Raw genomic sequence first — 15,634 nt, forward strand, 5'->3', positions numbered from 1 at the left:
ATGAATTTCTTATTACCATTGATATTATATATACTTTTTTGAGTAAACATTGGCTGGTACCACGGGCCAGTCCCCAACAACAAAAAAAGAAGAAAGAAAGAAAAAAAGAAAAAAAGAGCTGACCATCAAACTCAGTATGGGTGATGAATGCACATGATGATTGATGTGGGATTTCTATAGCTAGGGCTAGCAAAATACAAAACATCAGTTCTCCATATAAAATATCTCAACAATATCTGGGTCCATTTATCATTTACTATAACAAAATCCATTTACATTACTACTATATTTTTCCTACTATGCTATTAAATTATTCTCAAACGATCAAATTGAATCATGCATTCACGCTTGTGCTAAATCTTCGTGAGCTTTTGTGAAACTACTCATCTTGAGATCTTCATGTTAATACAAAAATTTAAACTGTAGCGCTCGATTCTGGAGCAGTGTATTCGCGTATTTATTGTTGATTGTGCTTATCGGCGCACCGCTAAAACAATACGTTTTATTATAAGAGTAAATAACAAAATTTAAGTAAAACAAAATGTAAATGCCATTACAATGAATAATGATATGATAATAAATAAAAGTAGACATCCAATAACAAACTTGTTAGGCCAGGTCCAGTACAACCCAAAATGTCCCCGGACTAACAAAATAAACCTTAAAAAGATTCGGCGGAATGACAGGCTGAGCGCCGCCCAGTAAGCTGAGCGCCGCCCATTAACCCAATGGCAAGTGCTAACAATGGTCAAGCTGCTTAGGCGCGGCACCGCGCTTGACCCACATGCTATACAGCGTGTAGCAACACAAGTTCTAATTAGATTTAGACCTCATGATTTGGGGAGACACAATATTTTGTTCTCGATGTCAAATAATTTAATTAATGTCAGTATATTTAGTTACAGTTCCTGGTATCCAATAATTTAATTAAATTCACCTAGATGGTTTACCTAGATCACTGTACCAAGTTTGACAAAATGCATCGACAATTGCGCGATGCGTTACTGTGCCGCGCCGCGCACTCAATTGTGCTTCTCGCTAGATCATAGATCGGCAAGATGCGCTACTGTGCCGCGCCGAGCTGCGATGATCGAATTGACATTGTCAATTAAGCAGCGACAGGAAGACGGGGACATAACGGAAGTGGAGAAGACAATGCACTATAATGTATAAAGATCTTCTCGCATCTTCTCGCAACTACAAATGTGCAAGACGCGAAAGATTGACATCGTGAATCAAAAAAAATACTGCAGTCGATCGACTGCAGTATTTTTTTTGACTCGAGTTGAAAATTAGTTTATTTTTCATTAGAAAGAAATGTGATCATAGTTTGAGAGTAAATTGGTCTGCTACAGCTACTGCAAGGTAAACGGTGAAGGTTCAAGGTCGAGATTAACGGGTGATACTCGTAAAATAAAATATATGTTCCAAATACCGTCGACGAGTCCAACTCGGCGCCCGTCCTGGTAGCCTCGACCTTGTAGGCTTATTATATAACCTTCCAGTGGTAGGTTATATAATAAGCCTACAAGGTCGAGAGCGTATTATAACATAGAAATTATGGCGCGGCGATACTTTTTGGCGCTGTTTGTCACGCTCACTGATTAAACGATACAATTTTTTAGCAATAATGTTTCGCGCGTTACGTTTACCATTCACATTCTGTGTGACCGAACAACATTCCAAACAAATGTACGTGATGAATGCCGGTGTACAGATTTGTATGTGAGTGTGTGATTTGATTTGCGGACATTTACAGGATTTGTGTGTATCTGTTGTGTTTGGGGGTGTGTGTGTGATTATAGACTGTAGTGCTTGATTTGTATGAACTGGTTTAAGATTAAGGTAATTGCAATGAAGCTAATTTTGTCATACGTTGTAGACGCTGCACGATACTTTCGTCTCTTAGCGAAACGATAATGGGGGTCACGACGTGATACAATATAAATAATGAAAAGTTTATGTTGAGAATTTTACTTGACATATGTTGCATGAAACTTTTCTCTTGCTTCATACTACATCTGATCGATTTATGATACGCAACGTGTATCAAAGTCCAAATAATACCAAATCTTGTCATAAAAGAATATACAATTTTCTCAAACAGTATACACATAATGTCACAATGACCCTATATAAAAATAACCCTTTAAAAACTCAATATTTTGAAATTCACCCTTGGCCTTGTGGCTCCAAGTTCAAATCTAAACTGTCCATATTGACAAAGTTCTTTCTCGTCTATCTTGTCATAAAATCAAAACTAAATGAATTCAAACTGAAACTTACAATCAAACAGAAACATAAATTGGGGGTGCCGTTGTAAACACAATTTTCTCAGATTAAAGCACAACATGTGACGTCACTACCCTAACTAACTGCCCGATTAATTTGAACTAACAATGCGATTAAAAAAACAGATCCCAGAATGTCTAATTCTAAAGTAAATAATGATTGTCCCGCCGTGCACTGCACTGAGCGGGCATTATTACGTATGTATAATATCAAATTTATCTACATAGAATTATTATACAGATCAACATTGCGAAGAACTCACCATGCTCTATTATTTTATAGATTTTATAGATTATTATCAAGTTCCTCATTTAAAGAAATCAGAACACTTCGCTTTAAACTTAACATGGCCCACAAAAGTTAACACTGTAAATCGTAAAAGGATGGCCTATCAAGAACGGTAACCTAACTACCAATGTGATAAGTAATAGTTTCATCTGAATTCATAAAAAGAGGGCAAATTGAGGTGCTTATCGTAATTTATTTAGTGATCCAAAGAGATAGTCTATTTATAACTATTTATTTATAACTATTTAAGTATGATGGACTGTAACATTCTTCTGAAAAAGAAAATCACGCTCAAACTAATCTGTTTCATCTAGGAATACAGTCTTCGGTTTAACAAACAAATGCGTTTCGGGGGCTTAGATTGCACTAATAGATTAAAGCTGTGATTTAGATTTTGCACATTTCGGCGGAGAGCCATTCCATTCCCTCGTAGAGACCGTCACCAGAGGTTGCGCAGGTTGCTTGGGTGTGCCACTGAAATAATAAGAAATTAGTTATAGTTAAATATACGGGCTTGTTTTAAATTTGCAAACTACCAGAACATCGGTACACATATTTCTTGGGGCCCATAGGACGAAACTGGATGCCTTAAATTCGACTGAAATGATTTAACGATTTTTTGGAGACCCGACTGTTGAGATCATTAAAAGTTTGAAGACGATCTGAGTTAAACGTCTTGAAATAATGTCCTACCTGTCTGTTCTTCATTCCCTGGAGACCGAGTGCGTCAGTCACATCGGCAACAGAACAAGCTGAGGGAAGATCCTTTTTGTTGGCGAACACGAGAAGGATAGCGTCTCTCAGCTCATCTTCTTGGGTCATTCGTTCTAACTCCTTCCGAGCCTCTATTAAACGTTCTTTGTCGTTGCTGTCCACTACAAAGATGATTGCCTGATGGGGTCAATGTGAGGAACTTTTTATTTTAGAAAGGGAGGCTACACAGGAGGGTGTTATGAGATCACGTTCATCTATTATTATTAGAATGTGTGGAATGTTATGATGTCATCCTCAAACACTCTGTTGTGATGATTAATGATCCCGCGCTCGTTGTGGGTGTAATTCAATCATTTTCTGTGTGGAAACTTCTATTATTATTAGACGTACCGTCCGTTCTTCAGCACTCTCACAAAATGCGAAACTTTCCAGTTTCAAATGTCGCAATCAATGGTGAGTTCCATTGAGTATAACCTAATATGATTACGTGTACAGTTTCTAATTTTCTATGTGGCATTGTTATTTTAATATACAGCTATTCAATCAACAGAAAGTACAAACGTCTCAATAGACTCACGTGTGCGCGCTGACGCATATTATACAAAACGCTGTTTACATGCACTTTTCCAGATGATGAATCCGAGACAGAAGATGAATCCGAGATTTTGGAAACATTTGAGACAAATTCTGATACATGTTTTTTCGCTTTATACCTTAATTCCCAAAAATTTGGGCGACAAAAAATTTGAGCGGGCCTCTCGCCCAAATTTGTTGCAGACCAAATTAATTGCATAAATCTTTTCCGTCTGCTAAATTTTTTGCTAACCAAACTTTTGGCCCCCTTTTGGCATTTGGCCTATGGCCCTGAAATCTATAGAAAGATGGCTTTTTCTTCATATCCAAGTGAAATAATATTTGAAATTTTAGTTTTATAATCTGTCATTCATGGCTTGACCAAGTAAAAAGGCTTATATTTTAAATGAATAGAAATAACTGGAATAGCTAACAGCTACTAATAAAACAAATGGCTAGAGGTACGGATAGCTAGAGATTTAAACAAGATCTGCAAATGGATTATCATCCACCGTAAAGTCTGATCTACAAGCATCAGTTATACCCGACTTCTCAAAGCCTTTCCTTATGTCATCTGGCCTCCCTTTTAAATATACAAAAACTTCGTTGATCCAACGAGCGTGTACTTCACGGATCACTGTCAAGCGGGTATCAATTTTAAAATTAGACTTGACCTTTGGTCCGGGTTTACAGTAGTTCGCTACACACAATTATGTACACCGTTGTTTCCCCCAAAGCTAAGCGTATGTGCCGCTTAGTTTGATAGATCATGATGTAAACCTTATAATTTTCTTCCAAACCTTTCGACCATCTGGTGAGGCGTCATAATGATAATTGTATGTGAAAGGGGTATGATAAGATATGCTGACTAGACTAAACTATCTGATTGAGTAGACTAAACTATCTGATTGAGAGACTAAATATCACTATTGTATATCTATCATTTTGTACTGTGCCATCATCACTGTATTTTTTAGTAGTTACTGGGCAGATCGTAAATTACATAATGTGAAACAACTCAGACTACCACCTACATGCTTAAAATTGAAAGCAAAATAAACTGGAATAATAAGGAATAATAATGAACTAAGGCAAATATCTTACTGAAATTTTAGTGGAAAATCTTTCATTTTTCGAAGAATTTGTGCCCAAATTTTCGGTCGCCCAAATGAGTTCAAATTTTTGGGAACTAAGGTATGTCCGTGAACTGAGTGGAATTTGCTATGGTATGATAGAGGGGCATGTGTACTAACATTTTCAGCCTCCTGTGAAATATTCCCTGATTCATGGAATGAATGAAATGAACACAAAATGAACACAAAATGAACATTTTCTTTTCACTCCCCTGAATTGAGCTAAAACCGATTGGAATCAATCGGTATTGATCTCAGAAGTGTCCTTGGGAAGTTTGGTGAGTCTAGCATGTTCATAAAGGGCTCTGGGGAAATATTTCCATTTCGGTTTCAGAGTAGTTGAGATCGTGGAAACATTTGAGATAAATTTGGAACCACACTTTTGTAGCCATATTTATGCTTGTACTAACTTGGAATCTATCTGGTATGGTAGAGGGACACATGTACTAACATTTCCAGCCACTTAGAAGTGCAAAGTATAATTCCCCTGGTTCATGGAATGAATGAAATGAACACCACATGAACATTTTCCTAGAATCCCCTGAATTGAGCTAAAACCGATTGGAATCGATCGGTATTGATCTCAGAAGTGTCCTTGGTAAGTTTGGTGAGCCTAGCAGGTTCAGAAAGGGTTCTGGGGCAATGTTAAAATTTTAGTTTCAGAGTAGTTGAGATAACAAATATATCATACTTCTAAATAGTGGAAACATTGGAGACAAATTTGTATAATATCATTGACACCGTGTTCAGTGTACAGATTATGGCGATGTTCGATGTCAACAGTCGTTATATCTGTATATGTATCACTTTAAAAGGCCTGCAATAGAGTGGGTCGAACTATCAGCTTCTTTCTTCTATCTCAAAACTAATTAATTCATGGCGAACTCGGAACTACACCTCACCTCGACATCCTCAAGTCCAAAAATTCCCTTATTCACCGAACATTTTTTTTGAACATTTAAAATATAATTTGAAACATTACAGTAACGTTATTCAAATCTCAAACAGAAACAGTATATAACAAAGTTTTGTGTTTTGATCATATGATCGTGGATGTATAGTGATTGATTGCATAATTTTGAATTTGATTGATGGTGATTGTGAGTGAGAAGATGTTTGGAGTGCCAGCCAGTAACTCTGTCAAATGAACAGCCCAATGAAGAGCGAATGAGCGCAATTGCGCAGGAACAGCAGAGAGGGTGGCACAAAACGGCACACACGGAAAGGACGAAACAAAAAAGAAAAAACGCCGTGCGCGGTAAGCTTGCCTATGTCTGAGAGCTGGTGTTACCTGGCAAGAGGCCTCGAAGGAGGTGCCGTGGTGGAGTGTGAAGGGAAAGTTCGAGAGCACGGCAGCTCTAACTGATGATGATGATTGAAGAAGGAGGTCGAGCGGGAAGCTCAGAAAAAGCTAAACAGGAAGGATCCAGCTGAGGTCTGACTCATGTCAGGAAGTGATGAAAAACTCAGACAAAATCATCAGTGGCTGTCTACCCCGTACGTAGGCAGTGTCCAAGATTTCAGGCATCAGGATACACTGGAGCAGTGCAGAGCTGATTACGACCAGGGTCCTCACGGATACCCTGTCTTGGAGGTCGAGCCAATGCCCTGCGTTCGGTAATTGTGTCTACTGATATAGCCTTCATACTTTCCCTACTAACAGTCACTGTAACCCTATCACTCGGAAGGCCCCACGGCTCCTACATGGACGCACGGCCGGGAGCCCATGTAGGGATAAAAGTGACCGCAAGAACTCCATCACATCCGTCACAGATCCAAAGCTGGAAAAGAAAAAAAAAGGCGGAAAGAAAAAGGGGAAAAAAGGAAAGGAAGAAAGGAAGGACTGAAAGACCTTCTTAACACAACCCTACTTTCTATATTTGGCGAGAGACGCCAAAAGGACATTTGGAAGACGAAACCAGCAGTATATAGAATAGAGAATCAGAGATACATATCATATTCTGCACTATCAAAAAACAAATCAACAACAACAAGCTATGACAATTATGAAAATTGAATAGAATGTAACCTTACGTAACTACACACATAGATAATAATAACTAATGGGGATTAAGACGTTTGAACCTTACAAGTATCGTTATATTCAGGCAAAAAGCTAATAGTTTTCGGTATCAGTGATTTGAAAATGTAAAGTATTTAAGTACGCCACATATCAACGAAACAACGCAAAACTTCTTCCTAAAACGTTACCTGAGTGTTTGTATAATAATGTTTCCAGAGAGGTCTGAGCTTGTCTTGACTGCCGACATCAAACACTGTAAAACTGACGTTCTTATACTCCATGGTCTCTACATTGAAACCAATGGTGGGTATCGTGGTCACTACTTCTCCGAGTTTCAGCTTGTATAGGATCGTGGTCTTACCTGCTCCATCTAACCCCACTGAAAAGTGAAATTATCGTGTAAGGTTACAGATGATTTGTTTATAGGCTTAGGTTATTTTTATAGGGAAAGGGTTAAAATGTAGGATTGAAATTTAACGAAATTATTTGTTACACAGTATGATCTGATTAAACAGTGTAAAACTGACAATATAAACATACCCATGAGGATTCTCATGATGGCCTTCTCTCCAAAGACCTTGTATATAGGGGGGGTGTCATGTCCGTCTATGTCCGCCTATGTCCTGTCCTTTTTGGATTCTATGAGACAACGGACGTGTTTTTTGGGACATTGGCGGACACGGACGGACATTGGCGGACTCGGACGGACATTGGCGGACTCGGACGGACATTTGCGGACTCAGACGGACATTGGCGGACTCGGACGGACATTGGTGGACATTAGCGGACATTGGTGGACATTAGCGGACAAACATTTTGAGAATTTTTCGCAACTTCTATGTATTATAATTTTGTACAAAACAAACGACTTATTAATCACACTAAAGCTATTAATAGCTTTAACTTATATCAAATTATATACATATAATATAATTATAAATAAAACAATAAACTCTAACATTCATTACACTCTCTAAAATTAAAATATACAGGATAAAATAAGGAGGAAGAGGAGGAAGGAGGAGGAGGAAGAGGACTGAGGAGGAGGAGGAGAAGGACTGAGGAGGAGAAGGAGGACTGAGGAGGAGGAGGACCCAGGAGTAGGAGGACTCAGGAAAAGGCCCCAGGAGGAGGAGGAGGACTGGGGAGGAGGAGGACTGTTGAGGACTGATGAGGAGAACTGAGGACAATGAGGAGGAGTAGGAGGAGGACTGAGGAAGGGAGGATCAGGAAGACCCAAGAGGAGGACCCAGGAGGAGGAGGAGGAGGAGGACCCAGGAGGAGGAGGAGGACTGAGGAGGACTGAGGAGGAGGACTGACGATGACTGAGAAGGAGGAGGACTGAGGAGTACTGAGGAGGATGGCTGAGGAGGATGGCTGAGGAGGATGACTGAGAGGGAGGAGGAGGAGGACTCAGGAGGAAAAGGAGGAGGAGGACTCAGGAGGAGGACTTAGGAGAAATGAGAAGGAGGACTGAGGAAAACTGAGGAGGAGGAGGAGGAGGACTGAATAGGAGGAGGAGAAGGAGGGGGACTGGGAGAGGACTGAGGAGGAGGAGGACTGATGAGAAGGATGAGGAGGAGGACTGAGGAGGAGGACTGAGGACCGAGAAGGAAGAGGAGGAGGATGAAGAGGAGGAGGAGGACCCAGGAGGAGGAGGACTGAGGAGGAGGACTGAGGAGGACTGAGGAGGATGGCTGAGGAGGATGGCTGAGGAGGATTTTTTTTAAATTTTTTTTTAAAAGAGAGGCTGGGCCTGGTTGGCCCACTAGAGGATAGCATATGAATGCTTTGCCTACCTCTGGGGTATGGCAGTCCTGTGGGAGGATGCCAGTAGAATCAAGATGTGTTATCAAGGATGATGGTAAGTGTTGTGGGGTGTGTCATAGATAAACGCTTAAGTGGTGGTTGAGTGTGGAAGAGAGAGGCTGAGGAGGATGGCTGAGAGGGAAGAGGAGGAGGAGGAGGAGGAGGACTCAGGTCAGGAGGAGGAGGAGGAGGACTGAGGAGGACTGAGAAGGAGGAGGACTGAGGAGGAGGAGGAGGACTGAATAGGAGGAGGAGGAGGGGGACTGGGGGAGGACTGAGGAGGAGGATGGAGGACTGAGGAGAAGGATGAGGAGGAGGACTGAGGAGGACTGAGGAGGAAGAGGAGGAGGAGGGGGACTGGGGGAGGACTGAGGAGGAGGATGGAGGACTGAGGAGAAGAATGAGGAGGAGGACTGAGGACTGAGGAGGAACAGGAGGAGGATGAAGAGGAGGAGGAGGACCCAGGAGGAGGACCCTGGAGGAGGACTCAGGAGGAGGAGGAGGACTGGGGAGGAGGAGGACTGTTGAGGACTGATGAGGAGGACTGAGGACGAGGAGGAGGAGTAGGAGGAGGACTGAGGAGGGGAGGAGGAAGAGGACTGAGGAAGATCAGGAAGACCCAGGAGGAGGAGGAGGAAGAGTAGTCCTCGGAGGAGGAAGCATCTAAATGTTATTTCCATTTTTGTCCGTTTTTGTCCGTTTTTGTCCGCTCTATTTTTTGTCCGTTTTGATAATATAGGGTACCGAACGGTGGAGGAGGACTGAGGAGGGGAGGAGGAAGAGGACTGGGGAGGATCAGGAAGACCCAGGAGGAGGACCCAGGAGGAGGAGGAGGAGGAGGACCCAGGAGGAGGTGGAGGACTGAGGAGGACTGAGGAGGAGGACTGACGATGACTGAGAATGAGGAGGACTGAGGAAGATGGCTGAGGAGGATGGCTGAGGAGGATGACTGAGAGGGAGGAGGAGGAGGAGGACTCAGGAGGAGGACTCAGGAGGAAGAGGAGGAGGACTCAGGAGGAGGAGGACTTAGGAGAAATGAGAAGGAGGACTGAGGAGAACTGAGGAGGAGGAGGAGGAGGACTGAATAGGAGGAGGAGAAGGAGGGGGACTGGGAGAGGACTGAGGAGGAGGAGGACTGATGAGAAGAATGAGGAGGAGGACTGAGGAGGAGGAGGACTGAGGACCGAGGAGGAAGAGGAGAAGGATGAAGAGGAGGAGGAGGACCCAGGAGGAGGAGGACTGAGGAGGAGGACTGAGGAGGATGGCTGAGGAGGATGACTGAGAGGGAAGAGGAGGAGGAGGAGGAGGAGGAGGACTCAGGAGGAGGAGGAGGAGGACTGAGGAGGACTGAGAAGGAGGAGGACTGAGGAGGAGGAGGAGGAGCACTGAATAGGAGGAGGAGGAGGGGGACTGGGGGAGGACTGAGGAGGAGGATGGAGGACTGAGGAGAAGGATGAGGAGGAGGACTGAGGAGGACTGAGGACTGAGGAGGAAGAGGAGGAGGATGAAGAGGAGGAGGATGAAGAGGAGGAGGAGGACCCAGGAGGAGGACTCAGGAGGAGGAGGAGGACTGGGGAGGAGGAGGAATTTTGAGGACTGATGAGGAGGACTGAGGACGAGGAGGAGGAGTAGGAGGAGGACTGAGGAGGGGAGGAGGAAGAGGACTGAGGAAGATCAGGAAGACCCAGGAGGAGGAGGAAGAGTAGGAGGAGGAAGCATCTAAATGTTATTTCTATTTTTGTCCGTTTTTGTCCATTTTTGTCCGCTCTATTTTTTGTCTGTTTTGAAAATATACGGTACCGAACGGACAAAAAACATGATCCCCTATAACAGCAAAAATTGAACATTTTATTTAGCAATTTAGGTGTCTATTAATGTCCCCTAATTTCCATCTTTGTCCGCCAATGTCCGCCTATGTCCGCCTATGTCCGTCTATGTCCGCCTATGTCCGCCCATGTCCGCCTATGTCCGCCTATGTCCGCCTATGTCCGCCTATGTCCTGTCCTTTTTGGATTCTATGAGACAAGCGGACATAGACGGACGTGACACCCCGCCCCCCCCCCCCCCCCCCATTTTTTGAGTTGACAAATGCCTCGAACCAGTGGTGGTACTAAGTCATACCAGAAGGAAGTATTTAACTTGGACACTCAGTGACTGAGCTATAAAGGCCAACGTATGGGTACTGACTTTTGGCCCACCCTATATATACTCCATCGCTAGAAAAGAGTATTTGTTCAATTTAGATAATCAATTTAATTGGTGTAAAAAGAATGTTAGAATGATACGCTCCCCACTTTAAAGCTTTAACTAGGTGCTTCTGCATGCTTTTATGGCAACAAAATACCAACAAGTAACAACGTAGTAACATAAAACATGTCCTCAGCGGTCAAACCAGTTGGTAATCTACCATATTAGTCATTATCATTGGTCAACATAAGTTAAAACAGAAATAGAAATTGGAAAATTTGTTTGACCAGCCCCACATGTAAAATTGTTACAACAAGTGAAACAAAGAGGGTGACGTATATGTGCATTGGTGGATCAATTGGCCGGTAGATAGATAGATAGAAAGGGTTATTAAAAAGTGCCATATGTATTCAATATTAGTTGCCGATACTTTCTGTTATCTAGATACTTTCAAATTGATAAGAAGACATACCAATCTTATCTGTAAAGGTAGAATGCCAAAATTGTATTAATCACGGATGACAATTTTTAACAGCCCTAGCCTTTCGATCCATCTACATTTTAATAATATACCAATTCCATCACAAGTAGATGATTATAAGAAGCAATAAAACAGCACAATAAAAGGACTTGCAGTGGTATTATGGTATAATTAACTCGGTAAAATCAGACGTTTCACTTTTTAAAAAACGTGAAATCGGGTTTTGCGCATGTGTGTTAAATGAATGCAATATAAAAATCACTCACAACTCGCATCGAATATTAAAACAAAAATTAAAACTAGTTAACACAACAAATGGACACTTATAATTTCATATTCTACATAATATGTGCTTCAAAACTTGTCTGATTGATCACTCAACCCCTTTCTAATGTACTTGCCTCTGAACTATAACCTCAGCAGCACTAATATAACATATATGGTCACTTGAAATCGAGTAATGGCAATAAAATCATACTAAATGTTCTCAAAAAATGTTTAAGTTTAGTTTAAACTTGTGTACAAAAAACGTTTTACGAAACTAGCAGCAGCTATGAAACATAATATCATAAGAACATTCCAAGCTGAATTCTAAAGAAATGGTAGCTAGTAGGATTAAAGGATGTTGAATACTCCGCCGACTATTTCTACTCTTTAGTGCTTCTCATCGTAAAACACTAAACAACTCAATGTCAGATAACAGTATTATGTTATGCGGTTATATATATTTTAACAAAAGTACAGGTTTTGCGTATAAAAAGCGTAAAATGCATTATTTTCACATTGGTTCTCTCCTCGAGGCGGGAGAGTTTTCACTTCATTGGTCGAGACACTACTAAGTAAACAAAATTGGAAGTACATGTTCTACTACATAACTCATACATTGTACATTTTATACACGTGTACATTGTATAAACACATGTTATTTCTGATCACACTTTTATTTCCCTTTTGTGACGGAATACTTCTGGCCGGGTTTCATACCATCTCTGATTGCGCTTCATACTATATCTGATCGATTTGTGATGCGCAACGTGTATCAAAGTCCAAATAATACCAAATCTTGTCATAAAAGAATATATATTGACAAAGTTCTTTCTTATCTCGTCTATCTTGTCATAAAATCAAAAATAAATGAATTCAAATTGAAACTTACAATCAAACAGAAACATAAATTGGGGGTGCCGTTGTAAGCACAATTTTCTCAGATTAAAGCACGACATGTGACGTCACTACCCTAACTAACTGCCCGATTAGCTCAATTTGAACTTACAATGCGATAAACAAAACAGATCCCAGAATTCTAAAGTGAATAATGATTGTCCCGCCGTGCACTGCACTGAGCGGGCATTATTACGTATGTATAATATCAAATTTTAAATTTATCTACATAGAATTATCTAGTATCTACATAGAATTATTATACAGATCAACATTGCGAAGAACTCACCATGATCTATTATTTTATAGATTTTATAGATTATTATCCAGTTCCTTATTTAAAGAAATCAGAACACTTCGCTTTAAACTTAACATGGCCCACAAAAGTTAACGCTGTAAATCGTAAAAGGATGGCCTATCAAGAACGGTAACCTAACTACCAATGTGATAAGTAATAGTTTCATCTGAATTCGTAAAAAGAGGGCAAATTGAGGTGCTTACCGTAATTTAAGTTATTTAGTGATCAAAAGAGATAATATATTTAACTATTTAAGTATGATGGATATAGCATTCTTCTGAAAAAGAAAATCTCGCTCAAACTAATATGTTTCACCTAGGAATACAGTCTTCGGTTTAACAAACAAATGCGTTTCGCCTTTCGGGGGCTTAGATTGCACCAATAGATAAAATCTGTTATTTAGATTTTACACATTTCGGCGGAGAGCCAGCCCATTCCCTCGTGGAGACCGTCACCAGAGGTTGCGCAGGTTGCTTGGATGTGCCACTGAAATAATAAGAAATTAGTTATAGTTAAATATACGGGCTTGTTTTAAATTTGAAAACTACCAGAACATCGGTACACATATTTCTTGGGGTCAATAGGACGAAACTTGATGCCTTAAATTCGACTGAAATGATTTAACGTTTTTTGGAGACCCGACTGTTGAGATCATTAAAAGTTTGAAGACGATCTGAGTTAAACGTCTTGAAATAATGTCCTACCTTTCTATTCTGCATTCCCTGGAGACCGAGTGCGTCAGTCACATCGGCAACAGAACAAGCTGACGTAAGATCCTTTTTGTTGGCGAGCACGAGAAGGATAGCGTCTCTCAGCTCATCTTCTTGGGTCAATCGTTCTAACTCCTTCCGAGCCTCCATTAAACGTTCTTTGTCGTTGCTGTCCAAAACGAAGATGATTCCCTGGTAGGGTCAATGTGAGGAACTTTTTATTTTAGAAAGGGAGGATACACAGGAGGGTGTTATGACTTATGAGATCACGCATATATTACTATTAGACGTACGGCCCGTTCTTCAGCACTCTCACAAAATAAGTAACTTTTCAGTTTCAAATGTCGCAATTAACGTTAAGTTCTATTGAGTATAACCTAATATAATTACGTGTACAGTTTCTATGTGGCATTGATATTTTAATATACAGCTATTCAATCAACACAAACGTCTCAATAGACTCACGGACGTGCGCAGCGCTTCTGTACATTGATTTTTACAGCCTACATGAATTGGTACACTAGATTTCAGCCTTTCACTTCCGCTGCGATAAATACACATTTCCTTATCTATAATCTAAAATGCATACTTGTACAATCATATTCTGCACTGTAAAAAACAAATCAACAACAAGCAAGCTATGACAATTATGAATAACATGAGAATTGAATAGAATGTAACCTTACGTAACTACACAAATAGATAATAATAACTAATGGGGATTAAGACGTTTGAACCTTACAAGTATCGTTATATTCGGGCAAAAAGCTAATAGTTTTCGGTATCAGTGATTTGAAAATGTAAAGTATTTAAGTACGCCAAATTTCAACGAAACAACGCAAAACTTCTTCCTAATATGTTACCTGAGTGTTTGAATAATAATGTCTCCAGAGAGGTCTGAGCTTGTCTTGACCGCCGACATCCCACACTGTAAAACTGACGTTCTTATACTCCGTGGTCTCTACATTAAAACCAATGGTGGGTGTCGTGGTCACTACTTCTCCGAGTTTCAGCTTGTATAGGATCGTTGTCTTACCTGCTGCATCTAACCCCACTGAAAAGTGAAATTATCGTGTAAGGTTACAGATTATTTGTTTATAGGCTTAGGTTATTTTTTATAGGGAAAGGGTTAAAATGTAGGATTGAAATTTAACAAAATTATTTTTTACACAGTATGATCTGATTAAACAGTGTAAAACTGACATTATAAACATACCCATGACGATTCTCATGGCCTTCTTTCCAAAGAGCTCGTTCATTACTATTGACGCACCACCCCCCATCGCTAGAAAAGAGTATTTGTTCAATTTAGATAATCAATTTAATTCTACTACTGGTGTAAAAAGAATGTTAGAATGATACGCTCCCCACTTTAACTAGGTGCTTCTGCATACTTTTATGGCAACAAAATACCAACAACCTAGTAACATAAAACATGTCCTCAGCGGTCAAACCAGTTGGTAATCTACTATCTTAGTCATTTACATTAACATTGGTTAACATAAGTTAAAACAGAAATAGAAATTGGAAAATTTGTTTGACCAGCCCCACATGTAAAATTGTTACAACAAGTGAAACAAAGAGGGTGACGTATATGTGCATTGGTGGATCAATTGGCCGGTAGATAGATAGATAGAAAGGGTTATTAAAAAGTGCCATATGTATTCAATATTAGTTGCCGATACTTTCTGTTATCTAGATACTTTCAAATTGATAAGAAGACATACCAATCTTATCTGTGAAGGTAGAATGCCACAATTGTATTAATCACGGATGACAATTTTTAACAGCCCTTTCAATTCCATCACAAGTAGATGATTATAAGAAGCAATAAAACAGCACAATAAAAGGACTTGCAGTGGTATTATGGTATAATTAACTCGGTAAAATCAGACGTTTCGCGTTTAAAAAGACGTGAAATCGGGTTTTGTGCATGTGTGTTAATTTGCTTTATCATGATCCCAA

At 40.4% G+C, this 15,634-nt stretch overlaps 1 protein-coding gene across 1 annotated transcript; it reads right to left on the minus strand.

Annotated features, from left to right (window-relative positions):
- Positions 1 to 2,075: 2,075 nt before the first annotated feature.
- On the minus strand, positions 2,076 to 15,039 carry LOC134818786 (uncharacterized). The gene is made up of 8 exons (XM_063828431.1): positions 14,886 to 15,039; positions 14,533 to 14,723; positions 13,664 to 13,861; positions 13,362 to 13,445; positions 7,564 to 7,639; positions 7,212 to 7,402; positions 3,274 to 3,471; positions 2,076 to 3,054 (listed from the first exon to the last, which is right to left on the minus strand). Exons 1-8 carry the CDS (start codon positions 14,950 to 14,952, stop codon positions 2,968 to 2,970), a joined length of 1,092 nt encoding a protein of 363 aa, XP_063684501.1. The 5' UTR covers positions 14,953 to 15,039; the 3' UTR covers positions 2,076 to 2,967.
- Between the last annotated feature and the right edge of the window lie 595 nt (positions 15,040 to 15,634).

Source organism: Bolinopsis microptera, chromosome 7 (genome assembly GCF_026151205.1).
Source record: "Bolinopsis microptera isolate Bmic1 chromosome 7, MBARI_Bmic_1.0, whole genome shotgun sequence".
NCBI lineage: Eukaryota > Metazoa > Ctenophora > Tentaculata > Lobata > Bolinopsidae > Bolinopsis > Bolinopsis microptera.

Excerpts from the sequence above, each read along its gene's own strand:
- LOC134818786 (XM_063828431.1), bottom strand. The coding sequence starts at position 14,952 with ATGGGGGGTGGTGCGTCAATAGTAATGAACGAGCTCTTTGGAAAGAAG. Across the intron at positions 14,724-14,885 it reads GGCCATGAGAATCGTCATGG|TGGGGTTAGATGCAGCAGGT; the intron begins GTATGTTTATAA and ends TTCACTTTTCAG. Across the intron at positions 13,446-13,663 it reads AGGGAATGCAGAATAGAAAG|TGGCACATCCAAGCAACCTG; the intron begins GTAGGACATTAT and ends TTATTATTTCAG.